Raw genomic sequence first — 15,200 nt, forward strand, 5'->3', positions numbered from 1 at the left:
ATGCCCATAGCCTTCTACCCTGTAGGGCTCCATTCTAAATGGAATTTTAATCCAGGGTCTGTTGTGTACTCCTTATGTAGCCTGGAGAAAACTATTTAAATCTCTGACTCTTCAGACTATTCATGATTTGATGTATGTCAAGAGTTTCAACAGATACAGAAGCAAAGCAACCAGTACAACATGTGTGCTGGGTATAAAAGCAGTTTTGATCATGGTCACTATTGGATTAAAATCATTTATAAATTTCATTTTTCTAAAAAAGATATTTCTTAATTTTTACTATTTCTAATACCAATTCAACAATAAATTATTTGTCATTATTAAACGTCAATTCTTCTGTATAGTTGTCAAAATTCTTTGCCCTGATTCACTCTTAGTTCAGAGTACCAGTTCCCCAGACTACCCCACAAAACCTTCAGATGCAATTAAGACTTTGTGAGCAAGCCTGCTCTACAAAGCAAGTTCCAGGAAAGCCATGCTGTTACACAAAATAGTCCTCTCTTGGGGGTTGGGGGGGATGGGGGACTTTGTAAGCAGTGCCTAGTCCTTATTGCACAAACTGGCCCTATGCTCTCGATGTTATAGCACCCATCCAGGACTTTCCAAACCTACAATACTGCTCCAAGATAATAACCTTCTGAAGAGGCAGCTCAGTTTTGAGTGGGTTGTTTGAAAAAAGGATATATGGCTTTACTCTGTAGTTCAAGCTCACCAAGAACTTTATAGCAATCCTCCTACCTCAGTTTCTTAAGTGCTCAGATCGTAGGCATGAGATATCATGCCTAGAGAGACAACAGATTGAGCAGTGAGATCTCTCAGTCAGTCAACCCTTACACTGAAAACAAGTAAAGTTAAAGTATATCAGTTAGTTTTTGCTGTCACCAATGGTCTAGAGCAAGCTATCACTAATGGTCTGAAATACAGCCACTCAACTCATTCTACAGTCCTGTACTTTGACAGTTGTGTCAGAACTGAGCTTGGCTGGGTTCAGCTTTCAGTCTTCTCATTTGGGCTTGCAACATAAACTAGGTTTGACTCACACATCATAGTCTTAGGACTGCTTGTTTCTAGTCCACGTGGTCTCAGTCTCATTTCTAACTGGTTAACTTATGCTTGACCTCATATGGTAATAACATGTGAGGTCTACCTTGGACATGGAAGTGAAAGATAGTTAAAAATTCCAGCACGGAAGAGGGAGGTATCCAGAAGCTCCATCCCTTGCTGCAAACTATAGTCAGATATCTGCTGAGGAAGGTAGATGCAGTTTTCTTTGGTTGGGGTTGGAGGAAGCAAATAGTAGGTTACCCACACCTCAGTGGAGAACCCCCATACACACGTTCATATGGGCAGCACTAGATGTAACTGGATGGAAAGTAGATGGGAGATATGTTACAGGAGGTCAAGAAGAGCTGGAAAGGAGGAATGACCAAGAGACATTGTATACATGTATAAGTTTTCAAAAAGAAGAGAAAGAGAATGAACCTGTTAGGAAAAGGTTCTGAAGGTGTGCAGGGAGCTCCACTGAAGAGAGAGCCTGAAGGAAATGCTCTCAAGAAGACAGTGCGTGAGGTATGCAGATATTAGGCAATTATAAGTTAAGGTAACTTGGATTTTTTTTTCCTTTCCTTATGACTACTTTAACTCCTCCCACTTTTCACCTATCTTGCTTTCCTAACTTTTGAATTCTCCTGCTCACCTTTTGTCTTCCAGAAATTTCTTTGGAAAGCCTTGGGAACTACCTTAGCATCCTGCCCAGACAGAGAGTTTGTGAGCTCACAGATCAATGAGTTCCTGGTCACTCCCAGCCTGCTGGGGGACCAAAGACAGGTGGGATCCCTTGCCAGTTCCCTCCTCCAGTGCTACCTTTTAATCCTAGCCACAAAACCTTGCGACAATCCTGGCATGTCTTATTAACCAGAATTATTCACAGTACATTTAGAAAAGTAAAGAATTTTTTCCCAGAAAAAAAAAATGTTTTCCCTGTTTAAATGTCAGTACCTCACTTCTTTTTGCCAAGAGCGTAAAAATACTGAAAAATGCATTTCAAATATTGTTGCTCTGTGCTGTGTCTGTCTTACCTCTGGTTTCTTGGAGAACAATGATAACCATCACCAAGGTCATTAAATTTTCAAACTGAGAGTGACCTCAATGATCATCTAGAAAGAATATGAGCATGACCCTAAGAGACACAGGGAAGTATTTTTATTCACTTCCTACTTAGCCTAGGATGTGCCACTGCTGTGAGAGGCATCCTTGTTAAAAATTGCTAAGAGAAAAATCTTGCAGTATCTTGTTAACATCCCTCCCCAGAAATTCTGGGATGCTTCCGTTTCTTTCTCTCGAAGTAAATAGGAGAAACCACTAAACTTAATTGATTGTATGAGACTGCTCCTGTACCACTGTTCTCCCTTGTCAGCTCTTGTTACCAGCATTCTCTCCAGGTGATGTTTCTAACGCTACTTCCACATCATCCTGTCCCTTTTCGTTCGACTATAGGCTAGGAAGTATCCATTAAGGCTCTCATTCAAGCTCTTGAAGTTTCACAAACTATGAGCAAGTGTGGCATGCATGCCTCTGAGCTTTTCAAGTACCTGGTTTAATTTCCTTGAAGTTAGTGAGTGTCCCATTGATTCCAGCCAGTTGGAGATCCCATGTAGACGAGTTTCGTGAGACCAAGTCCTTCTGTCTGTGTGTCTCCCAAGCACAATTAGCAATCAAGTAACACTAGACTGCCAACATCAGTGCTGTGTAGCTTGGGTTCCTCCAAGGTCAAACTGAAGAAAAAGGAACACACACAAAACAGAGTCCACAGTTGAGCATGAATGTTACTGAGCCTTTTCAGATGGGAGGGGAACTTGAGGGAAATGGAGAAAGACAACTAAACAAAACCTTTGAGACATCTCTTTGGATATGAGGGCCCCACCAATGTTGAACCATAAGTGTGCCCTTCTCCTGTTTTTCTCCCATGTTCTGGAGCAGGTCAGCACTGAATAAACTGAGAGTCCATTTGCCCAGGAACTGGCTTTGAGCAGGCTGAAATGCCAGGTGAATTGAACGAGAAAAGATACAATCATGGGGCAAGAATACACATAGTCTACAAGATCCAAAGGAATGTGTTTCTTAGGGTTGTGACTGAGACCACAAGCTGTCAAGGGAGTGTGCCAACTGCCTACCACTGATAGGGGCCTATGTCTCTAAACTAAAAACAGTACCATAGTTAACCAAATGAAGTGTGACAGCAACCATGACACAAACTGCCATCAATGAAACCATGACAAGATTCTTGTCAGAATCATAAGGAAGATTTTATGGTGACATCTACAGTGAGCAAGGTAGGAAGGCCTGTATCATTAGAAGACAATACCACCAGCTGCCGACGTCCAGCCCTCAAGAATTAAACTGCCTCAGATGAGGTCATGTCATTAGAGTATTGACTCCTCAGATGTTTTCAATAAACATTATTGATAATAATGTATTACGTAGTTCAAAATGCCCAAAAGTAATGGGTTTTAGGTTTAACAGAGAGAGAGAGAGAGGGAGAAGAGAGAGATGCACACAACTGTAGGTATTAGAACAACAAACATATTCAGTAAGATTAGAACATCCCACAGTATAGACTATGTATCAGAGCTTCACACTGTACCATTTAAATATATGTACTTCTTATCTGTCAACTGGGAATAAAAGTTAAAAGAAAATTAGTGGCATGTCCAAATTCTTGAGGAAACCTGTAGACCTTGTGGAGCAGTGAGCTTTAGGCTCACCCCCTCAGCTCTCTTCAGAGGCTTCAGCCTTTGCACTTACTTTGTGTTTGAAGCTCTCCCTCTTAGGAATCCCAGCAACTCATGGATTTTGCTAGTCAGGGCCCTGCTTCTGCCTAACTTTACCATGTTTGCACAAGAATCTGTACCTACCCTACTTACATCACAGATTTTGCCAAGTCTTCACCAGCACTGCCTCCTCTCTGGATCTCTATAGCATTTATTACGCTCTGGTACACTACAGTGTCCCCCTGTTGCCTCACAGTAGTCTAAATGCCTGCAAACTCCACAGGGATATGGATATCAGGGTGCTCCATTCAACACTTTATCCCCAGTGACCAGAAAAGTATCTGACACATAGTGGTAAGTATTCAGTAAGTATTGACTGAATGCATGATTACACTCAAAAATCTGTTCCTTCTGATTTTAGGGAACAACATCTATTTTAGGATTCTGCGCCGAGAACCACTTGGATATTGTTTTAAATGTTCTTAAAACATTCCAAGATAAGGAGAAATTTTTTGTCAATCGATGTAAGGTAAAGGAATAATTTTCTCTGAAGCTCACAACTCCCTTGCAAACAATACTTATTTCTTTACTGAATATCCCTCTTCCACGGTCTTACTCTTTGTCCTCAATCCTTAGCCTTGACCTAGCAGGATGGCCAGCTGTGTAACTAAGGAGTCTACTACATTTTCTTTGGCACTAGTGCTAACCAAGGAAGCCTAAGTGTGCCTGTGTTTATCCTATCACAGTTTCAATGATGTATACCCTACTTCCCTGAAAGGCAGGTGGGGTGGGTACTAATTAACAAAAGCTTTGTGGCCCCCATCACAGTCCTTCTTGTTGGCATTTGTACTAGCAAGAGCATTTCTGTTTTAGAATCACGGTAACCATTGCAATCCACTTATCTCACCCTTGTGGTGGTCTACCGGGATTAAGCCAAAATATGAGAAAAAGATTCCTCCACATGGTTTATGTCTCTCTTCTGTTGTCTTCAGGGTATATTTTCTGGGAAAAAGAGCCTGACCAAGACTGATCTCATCTTGATCTATGGAGCTGTGGCCCTCCATGCCCCCAAGGAGCAACTTCTAGCCAGGCTTGATCAAGACATCATGAGTCAAATCCTGCTTCTCTATGGTCAATGTTGTCAGGTAATCCCTGTCACAGGACTGCCCCTCTATTTGCAGGCTGGGGCTGCCATATCTCACAGAGGCTCAGCTCCTAGGACACTCATCCAGGCCAAAGGGATACAAACCAGGCCAATAAATAATATGTAGCATGCTAGAGGACACATATGGACAGAGACATTATTTTATGGAATAAGGCTAAATGTTTTGCTTATTTCCTGAGTCTTTGGACACAACATGTCCTTTGTCTCTCCCAGATGCCTCTCCAGGCCAGGTGTACCCATGGTGATATCAACCTTCTTTGAATATCACTTCCCTGGTATATTAATCTTCCATGTATAACTCAGTGTCAGCTATTTAACCTCTAATTTGTGACATTAAATAATAAGCACCATATATTTATTTTTAAGGTGACTAAAATGTGTCATTTATCAAGCTACTCAACTCATCTCATCTTGTACCATTTCTTCCTCTGCACTCAGTGCAGGTACCCTGACCTCCTTGACTTTTTTCCATGCCAAGAGTGTGAGGCCAGCCTCAGGGCCACCAAACTGAGTCATGATTCATCTGAACCTTCCCCGCAGCACTTTCTTTGTCTCGAGTATGAACTGCTTCATACTTGTTACTACTTCAAAGCCTGTTTGCAGGCCACGGTCAGGCTGACCCAGCCCTGAGGAGTCAGTCACCAAGGAGTTGAATTCAAACTTTAGCTTTGCAGGATGGGTCTCCAGAGGAAGGTTGGTTAAGTAGGTCACAAAAGAAGTCTGCAAATCTCTAGACTTGGAAGGCTTGTGAGTAATTCTTATCCAAAAGCAGGTGTGGAGAGGTCTCCCTGATTGTTTCTACAATTGCTTCTGCCTTCTACTGCAGGTCCTCTTGCTGCTGGGATCTGACAGAATTTTGCATTGCTGTGAACAAAATACTTCACAGAGAAGTAACTTAAGGGAGTGAAGTGTTAAGCTGGCTCATGGTTTCAGAGAGCTCTCTCCATAGATGCTTCAGTAAGCTAGTATGGTAACAGAAGTATAAGATAAAGGTTCTCCATGGCACACAAGAAGGATGGGGAGGGATAAAACATAGGCCAAGAACAAGATACACCTCATCTCCTGACCTCAGCCCCACCTCCTAACTTTTCCAGAACCTCTCAAAATAGTATCATTATCTGAGACCAAGGATAAAACTTGACCCTGTGGGGGACATTCTATTTACAGACCATAACAGTGCCCTGGGCTCATATTCCTATATACATGTGATAAGAATAGATTCATAGGAAATTCATAAAATTTGAGATATCAGCACTTGCTAGGAGAGGGTACAGGGCAGTAAGTCCCACACCTTAGTCCCCAGAGAATTATCTGACAAGCAGTTATTCAATAAGTCAGTTTTTAGGAAGAGATGACAAAATCTGGATGTTTAACAAGTCCCTCCTATTTCTATGGAAATGTGTCCATGTTGGGAAGAACAGAAAGAGTGTCACTCACTGATCTCAGATCTGTCTTCCAGGAGCTCACATAAAGTGAGATGTTACCAGGCAGGGAATCAAAGAAAATGGTCAGGATATGACAGAGCAGATAATCTAGGTCAGATCAGTGGTCTGATTTTTCATTGCCCCAGCTCTGGTTCTACAAAAGGTCCTGAGGAAATTGCTAACACTGCCATCACTTAAGGGGAGCAATCTCATTCCTTCTGAGGACAGCCTAGGAGGTGCAGTGTCACCATCACTGATAATCACACTCGTTTCAAGGACAATCTGTCGGACAAGGCTTACTGTCACTTAGGGATGACTTCAGTCTCTTACTATAAAAATGTTGACCTATCGGCCATGTCATTTCTAATATCCAATGTAACCTCAAGAGAATGAATCAAGAAGGGGAAAAAATGTCCTATAATAGAGCCAGAGAGTATCAACCTAGAACCAGTTATGTCAAAGACTGGGGCTCTCCTTCATCGGGCCCTGATTCTGTTCCCCTCAAGTCTAATAAGCAACAATAAGGATATTTTTAATTATAAAATTTCTAGTGATACATTAATTTTTAGTCATCTATTGAGGCAACACTACAAAAATAAAAAGAAATACAGATAATTGAAATCGATATGAATGTATTTTCAGAGTAAGATATTCTGATAAAATATAATATATGTGAAAATGAAACAAAGAAAATCCATCAAACTTGTAGGGAAATGTGGCTAGGATATTATACTAAAAATAATTATTGTAGATACTTTTAAAAAACAAAGTTAGAAACCTAATCTTTCATATAAAAATAAAGTCTGGTGTGTTACTGTGTGCTTATTATCATGGTGCTTGAAAAGATGAGGAACAGGGGAGATGAAGAGTTTGAACATGTAAAATGGAAATCAATAAAATATCAGCAAACAGAATTTAAGGCTGCATTAAAAAGATCACATCCATAACCAAGTTTATGTCATTCCTGAAAGGTGGGGATGGTTCCGCATAAATAACTGCAATGCAGTATATTATTGGACTTAAGGAAAACAATCACACTATTGTCTCAATAGATAAATTTTGACAAGATCCAATCTCCCTTTATCTTAAAGAAACCAGGAATTGAAATAATACATCTCAACATAATAAAGGCTATACCTGGTAAAGCTATAGCCAACATTATAGTAAATGAGAAAAACCTGAAAGTAATGCCTCTAAAATCAAGAATAAGACAAAGATATCCACTCTGCTCTTAATATAGTACACTCAATTTTAGCTAGAGCAGTAAGATGAGAGAGAAATAAAAGAGATGAAAAGAAGAAGAAACCAAACTATCCCTAGTCACAGACAACATGGTCTGATACTTTAAAGGCCCTAAAATTCCACCAGAAAATTCATAGGTCTGGTAAACAATTTCAACAAAGTATCAGAAAACAAAATCACCATACAATAGCTGTTAGCTTTTTTATATACCAATAACGAACTTGTCAAGAAAGAAATCAAGAAAAAAATCCCATTTGCTATCACTTCAGAAGGAAAAAGTATTCAAAAATAACCATAATCACAGATGCAAATGACTTCTAGAGTGAAAGCTTTAAGATGCTGTGGGAATTTTAGAAGATATAGAAAATAGAGGGGCATAGTATGCTCATGAGTTGGCAGAATTCATATTGTGAAAATATCTATATTATGGGAATTGATTAATAGATTTAAAAGCATTTCCATTCAAAATTCAATCTTACTTTTATAACAATAGAAAATCTATCTATTGTGGATTGAATGAAAATGGCCCCCATAGGCTCATAGGGAATGTCAGTATTAGAATAGGTCATAGGGAATGACCTGTGGCCTTGTTGGAGTGTGTGTGGCCTTGCTGAAGGAGGTATTTCACTGGGTGATAGACTTTAAGGTTTCAAATGCTGAAGCCAACCACTCTCCCTTTCTGCTGCCTGTGGATCCTGATGTAGAATTCTCAGCTACTCTGCGGCATCATGTCTCCATGCCTGCTCTCTTGCTTCCCTCCAAAATGGCAATGTAGTAAACCTCTGATCTGTAAGCTAGCCCCAGTGAAATGTTTCCCTTTTTTAAGAGCTGCCGTGGTCATGGTATCTTTTCACAGAAATAGAACCTTGACTAAGACACCATCAGAAAATTAATATGCAACCAAGAGAAGCTCAAATACTCAAAAGTCTCCTAAGTGTCATGATAGGTGATCTCAAATTATACTAAAGAGCCATAGTAACACAAACAGTGTGGTGCTGGCTCAAAACAGGCACATAGGCCAATGGTAAAGAAAGGAGAACTGGGAGAAAGCTGTCATGGCAACAGCCATCAAGTCTTTGACAAATGTGTCAAAAGCAATAATTGGGGAGGAGAAGCTCTCTTCCATAAACAGTCTTTATAGAACTAGATATCCACATGTGAAAGGATGGAAATAAATCTAAATCTCTTACCCTGCACACACATACAAAAGAAAAATTCAAAATCAAAAACTTTAATATACAACATGAAACTGTGAGACTTCTTGAGGAGTAATTCAACAAATCTTGAAGGTACAGACAGAGGCAGGGACTTTATTAAAAGGACATCAAGTACAGGAAATAAAGCCAAGAACTGACAGTGGGATTGTTGTGAAATTGTGTAACTTCATCATGGAAAAGGAAGCCATCACCTGCATGGGGAACAGCCAAAAGAATAGGACAAATTGTTTGCCAACTATACATCTGATAAGGAGTTAATAGACTCTACGGAGCATCCAAAAGTCAAATGCTAATGTTACAAGTCATCGAATCAATACATTGGCTAATGAGTTGAATAGGCAGTTCTCACACAAATGGCCAATATTTTTCAGCTTCTTAGTCACAGGGGAAACATTCATGTCTAAACCATTTTAAGATTCTATATCACCCCCACCCCAAGTGGCTCTTGTCAAGAAAACCAATGACAGCAAATGATGTTGAGGATGTGAAGAAAGAGTAAAACTTGGGAACTTCTGGTGGACATGTCAACTGGTGTCACTACTGTGAAAAAATAATACAGAGGTTCCTCACAAAACTAAAACCGGAACTACTATGTGACCCAGCTCTATAGCCCCTGAGTATATACTAAAGGGACTCTTAAGTGTAGCACAGAAATATCTGTGCATTTATTGAAGCTCTAGTCACAATAAACAAAACGTGGAATCAGTATGCATGTCCATCAACAGACTAAAGGAAAATGTGATGTATGTATGCAATGGAATTTTATTCAACCTAAACAAAGAATGAAATTGCTACATTTTTAGGGAAAACAGATGAAACTAGAAATTACTGTTAAACAAAATAAGCCAGAAAAACAAATGTTGAGATATATATATTATACATTTGAGTTTATTTGTATACATATAGTCATAAAAGTAAAAGGGAACTTGGATAAAAAGAAGCATATGTTTAAAGGCAGGATAAAAAGTGCTCAACAACAAATAATAGAATATACCTATTGTGAAAGCAGAAGGGAGAACAAATTAGAGGCAAGGAGAGAGGGTGGGAGAAGCAGTATGGAAGGAAGTTAGAAGAAAGTATAATGATTTACATACATGAAAACATCAAAATATGAAAATAAACCCTTTTTTATGTTAGAGAAAAAAACAGAAGAAAGGATAAATTGAGATCACCCTGGGCTATATAACAAGACCATTTCTCAAATAAATAAATCATAAAATTTAAAACACAAAATACAATTGATTGATTAAAATTAGAGAATGTATTTTTTAAAAAAATTACATTTTACCTTGAAACACCTGAGATCAGTAGTAACACTAGTTATGAAGTGATGGAGAGATGGTTTTCTGAAGGCCAGTAGACAGTTGCAACTCCAGATTCAGACAGAATGTCTCACAGGGCACTGTAAACGAGCTCACTGTCAGCTGTGTGCATGTTTGAACCCTGCATATTCTGACAGGGCCTGGGTCAACTGCACACCTTCCCAGTCTCCCACAAGAAGCAACAAAAAACAGCACATGCTAAAAGTATCCCTAATGCATCAGTCCCACCAGAACAGATTCAGACTCCCTATCACAAGCTTGGCTACAAATCTGACTGTCCATTCAGTACTACAGTCAGCCACCCTGTGCCTTTCCATTTTATAGCTTTGCCCACAATTTACTCCAGGAACAGTATTATCTTTCTTCCTGCCCAAATGGAGAGCCTTCTGAGCCAAAACCCATCTGTAATCTTCTTGCTGTTGCTGTTCCTATTGTGCCTGCCAGTGAGACAAGACTCCTCTTGGGGCTGTGCTTCAACATAAGGGCTGTGTCTTTGGGAGTTGGAAGTGTCTGTGATTGTTGCTAACTCCATATCTCCTTTGTCTTTAATTTTTCAGGTCCTGGGTGTGTCTGTCATAAATAAGGTAGGAGACAACAGATAGATGATAGACAGGCAGATAGATAGATAGATAGATAGATAGATAGATAGATAGATAGATAGATAGGCAGACAGACAGACAGACAGACAGACATATATAGATGAGACAGAAAGAAAGAAAGAAAGAAAGAAAGAAAGAAAGAAAGAAAGAAAGAAAGAAAGAAAGAAAGGAAGGAAGGAAGGAAGGAAGGAAGGAAGGAAGGAAGGAAGAAAGAAAGAAAGAAAGAAAGAAAGAAAGAAAGAAAGAAAGAGAGAAAAGAAAAGAAATATATGCATGCATTGAGCACACTTCTCCCTGAGAAGCATGTCAAGTGTAGATGAACTCTTGATCTGATTCTTCTGAGAAGATCTGAACATGCAACTCACTAACCCAATCTGAAGCCACGCCCCCTAAGCCTCATTTAAGAACAAAAAGCTATATTAAGGCTCCAGACAGTTTAGAAGTAGAAACCATTGCTGCACTTTCAAGCTGCAGGTCGAGAATACGCCCCTGAGGAGACCATTATATCAATTTAGTCATAAACAGCAAAATGCTTAATGAAACAAAGTAAAAGGAGTGCCTAAAACAATAGTATTATTCAATATTTATTTCAGTGTCTCCTAGATTTTGTTTGTGCAAGTAAGTCTAAATTATTTCATTTCCTTCTGTGGTTTATGGTTAGAAAAAAAGTTTGAACAGCACCACTCTAGAGAAACTCCAATTTTTGTGGGAAGAGATTGACCTTCATCTCCTAACTTTCCTGCCATTCAGACCCTAGGTGAAGAGTGGAGATGGAAAAGGGAGCAAATATGTCACCCATGGGTCACATGTTTGTAGACCCAGGCCTGGTGCCTAAGATCTTGACTTTTACTGGGGCTCATTTGCTTCAGGACATGGACCTGCAAATGAGTTTCACAAGAAGCATCACTGAGGTTGGCATCGCTGTCCAAGATGCTGAGGACCAAAAGTTCCAGTTCACCTACAAGGAGATGTTGATCGGTTTCATGCTGGTGCGTGCCCATGAAAGAAGAGAGGGGGTCTCCAAGTGTTCCATGTAAAAGCGGTGTCATTCCTCATCACCATCATGAAACACATGTCTTGCATCCTTCTGATCCAAGGCAAAGACCCAAGCCTTTTTGAAATATTTTGCCTCATTGTCTGTGTGTGTGTATGTGTTACAGGACTTGATAAAGGATGAACCCCTGAATACCTTAGCCAGTCCTGTTCGGTGGAAAGTCTTAATTGCCATCAGATATTTAAGGTAGAAGAAATCTTTGTTGTTCTTAGTGTATGTGTGTGTCTTCTGTGCACACATGCTTGTGTATGTGCATGTGCCAGAGGTGGACATGGAGGGTCTTCCTCAATTGCTCTCCAGCCCATTTTTAAACCACGTCTCTCACTGAACCTGGACTCCACAGTTTCTGCTAGACTGGCTGGCCAATGGGACCCTTTCTCTGCTCACCAAAACACTAATCTACCAATCTCTGCCCACCCCAGCACCCATGCATCTTTTTAGAGTCACATTCCATAGTTAAGGAATTACACTGTTGGCTGTTAAAATTTGAAAAGTAGAGAAAAGTTACAATAAGAAAGATCACCCATAATGCCCTTGTTGACATATTTGTCAATATCACTTTCCCCTTATCTCTGGACCTCACTTTCTTCACAGACCTGAGATCCTGCTTGCATAAACCTTTTATCCTGTTTTTTCTCAATTTCCTGTTATGAATTCCCACATTATTATTGATCCAGCAATGATGACATCTTACTTATTTGTGTATTTGCACGACAGTTATATATAAAGATACTTGAGATCTGTAATCACCAAAGAAATTAAAACCAAGACCTGTTAGATGGATGTAACCTTAAAAGAAACAGGTGTTGGTGGGGATGGGAGAAAAGAGTATCCCGTGCATTGTCTTTGGGCATGGATGTTGGTACATTATGGGAAACAGTATGGAAATTTCGACAGAAATTGAAAACAGAATTATCATGCAACCTTGCAGTCCATATTGTAGGTGGATACACAAAGGACATGAAATATCTTGTAAAACGTCTAATGCCAGTGTTTATTGTGGGGTCTCTCATAAAAGCCATAGTAAGAAAACAACCTAAGTATCCATAAATTGACAAGGATATAAAAGACTGTTGGGAACATATACATAATCGAACATTATTTGGCCTTAAAAATTAGAATACCTTGTCCTTTATAACAACATGGGTTCACCTAGAGGACATTATGCCAAATAAACTAATCCAGATATGGAAAGAAAAATGGCTATTGGTTGTCCCTCATATAGAAAATCTAAATAAAAAGTCCAATACAAAGGAAATGGACAATAAAACAATGGCTACTAAATGCAGGGCCAAGGAGAATAAGAAAATGTCAATCAAAGAATATAGAGTAGCACTCTGTATGATGAATAAGTCTGAAGCAGCATTAGCAGCTGTGCTTCCAAATGGCATACTAATCGAAGATTTCAGCTGCATAAGTAAATTATAGCTGGTCTTCCTACAGTGGGAAGGGAGGAGGCTATATGACCTATTATGTAAGTTAATTTGTTTCTCTATAGTACATTTATATATATATATATATATATATATATATGATGCTATATAATTATAAATGAATAACATGAATAATACATCATATAGTACTCTTCTAAAATGCTCACAGTAAATGTATCCAAAGAAAATAAAAGATTACCCTTCTTTCCCCACACTGAATGGTCTTGGCATCTCCATCAAAAATCAACCATTATATCATTTGAGGGTTTATTTCTAGGTTCTCTATTCTGTCCTCGGAGTCCAAGAGTCTCCATGTATGCTTCCACTGCCCTATTTTGATTACTGCGACATTGCAACAAGCTTTCAAATCAGTAAGATCTGAGAAGAACTGGTGCATTGATTACATTGATAGAGCACTCATAGGGCATGCACAAATCCTTGGGTTAGGATACCCAGCACTAAAAAGTAACAATTCCTAATAGCATGTTTGCATGTTTTGTTTTAATCTATCCAATACATCCAGTGCATTATCATTTCATCGTGTGTTCAGTATTTTTAATCTATATTAGCTCTCCTTCAAAACTCTTAAAATTCAGTATGTACCACACTTCAATGACATCAGGATTCACACTAACAACTCCAATGGCCAACAGCGACACTCAGTTTGTATGGAACTAGACAATCCTCTAAACACACACACACACACACACACAAATATTGACTGTATGGGGCCAAAGCACAGAAAAAGATAACCTGAAAACTGAGAGAAAGAAAATCAGGGGATGCTAGAAATGTTATATCAGTCATGGTCTCGCTTCCACTTGTGTGTATGCACACACATCAAAATCCATTACAGCGAAGACCTCCGGTACATGCAATTCGTTGTACATGGGTTTTACACTAGCATGCTAACTTTTAGGAAAATAGTTGGACAGTGACAATGAGAAGATGCGTCGTCTCAGCTCAGCGTGATTCACACTCCTCTCTGAGTACCTTTCTCTCAATCTTCTAACAGCATCCTCCTTTATCATTTATTTTCCTAGTGTGGAAGCCCAGACATGTACCTTATTGTCTTGATTTACATTCTTCCAAATTTTAATGAATGAGCTCTTTATGTCGAACTAACGTTTGTGTTTTCCTAAGACATGTCAACTTTTGTTCTGATAACTGTATAGTAAGTGTTTGGATGCTAAACAAATATGCCCTTTACATTTTACTAGAAATGCTCACAGACTTTATCAATAGTGATTTTAACAGATATTAACAGTGCTGTAATAGTGCTTACCGTCTTCCCAATATCTCAAAGAGCAGTGGATCCCCTTTACCTGTCTTACTATCGCCACCTCCCTCACTACCTCAAACATACTTCAGAAAGTGTGACATATTTGTCACCTGCTCAGCTGCTCTAGACAGATCTTCTGCACTCTCCTGGCTGGTTTGTTTGTAATTATATCCTTTGCTCCACGTGGGTCTCATTTCAGCAAACTGAAACCTCCGCTCTCACTAAACGACAACCTGAATATTCTCGAAGAGAATATTCGGAGGCTGCTGCCCCTTCCACCTCTGGAAAAACTCAAAAGTCAGGGCGAAACGGACAAGGACAAGGAACGCATTAACGTACGTGACTGGGGCCTGAGAAGAAAGGAAAAGCTCCCGTGGTAATTTTCCATTGCAGCCTGAGACTAACAGTCACACTTGATTTCAGTTTCTCTACGAACGGTCTATGGATGCTCTAGGGAAACTGCTGAGGTCCATGATATGGGATGACACTGAGGCACAGAACTGTGAAGAAATGTTTAACGTGAGTGGGGGCACCACTCACACTGGCTGCCCAACTCCCCGACCTGTCTGCAGGTTAGACACAGTAACTAGCCCCACCCATCCAGCATGATCCATTTACTCCACCACGTAGAAGCAATTTTTTTTTTTTAGTTTACATGAAATGCAGGTGGAAATCCAGTTATAGAAGAAGAA

General features: G+C 39.6%; 1 protein-coding gene across 1 annotated transcript in view; it reads left to right on the top strand.

Annotated features, from left to right (window-relative positions):
* Mroh2b (maestro heat like repeat family member 2B) overlaps positions 1-15,200 on the top strand; it is a 56,694-nt gene that overhangs the window by 21,318 nt on the left and 20,176 nt on the right. The window contains exons 19-26 of the mRNA XM_028767681.1: positions 1,711-1,827; positions 4,192-4,299; positions 4,763-4,915; positions 10,698-10,724; positions 11,609-11,728; positions 11,900-11,979; positions 14,708-14,843; positions 14,932-15,027. Coding sequence (XP_028623514.1) covers positions 1,711-1,827; positions 4,192-4,299; positions 4,763-4,915; positions 10,698-10,724; positions 11,609-11,728; positions 11,900-11,979; positions 14,708-14,843; positions 14,932-15,027 — 837 coding nt within the window. The remainder of the gene's footprint in view (positions 1-1,710; positions 1,828-4,191; positions 4,300-4,762; positions 4,916-10,697; positions 10,725-11,608; positions 11,729-11,899; positions 11,980-14,707; positions 14,844-14,931; positions 15,028-15,200) is intronic.

This window comes from Grammomys surdaster, unplaced genomic scaffold (genome assembly GCF_004785775.1).
Source record: "Grammomys surdaster isolate TR1022 unplaced genomic scaffold, NIH_TR_1.0 174, whole genome shotgun sequence".
Taxonomy (NCBI): domain Eukaryota; kingdom Metazoa; phylum Chordata; class Mammalia; order Rodentia; family Muridae; genus Grammomys; species Grammomys surdaster.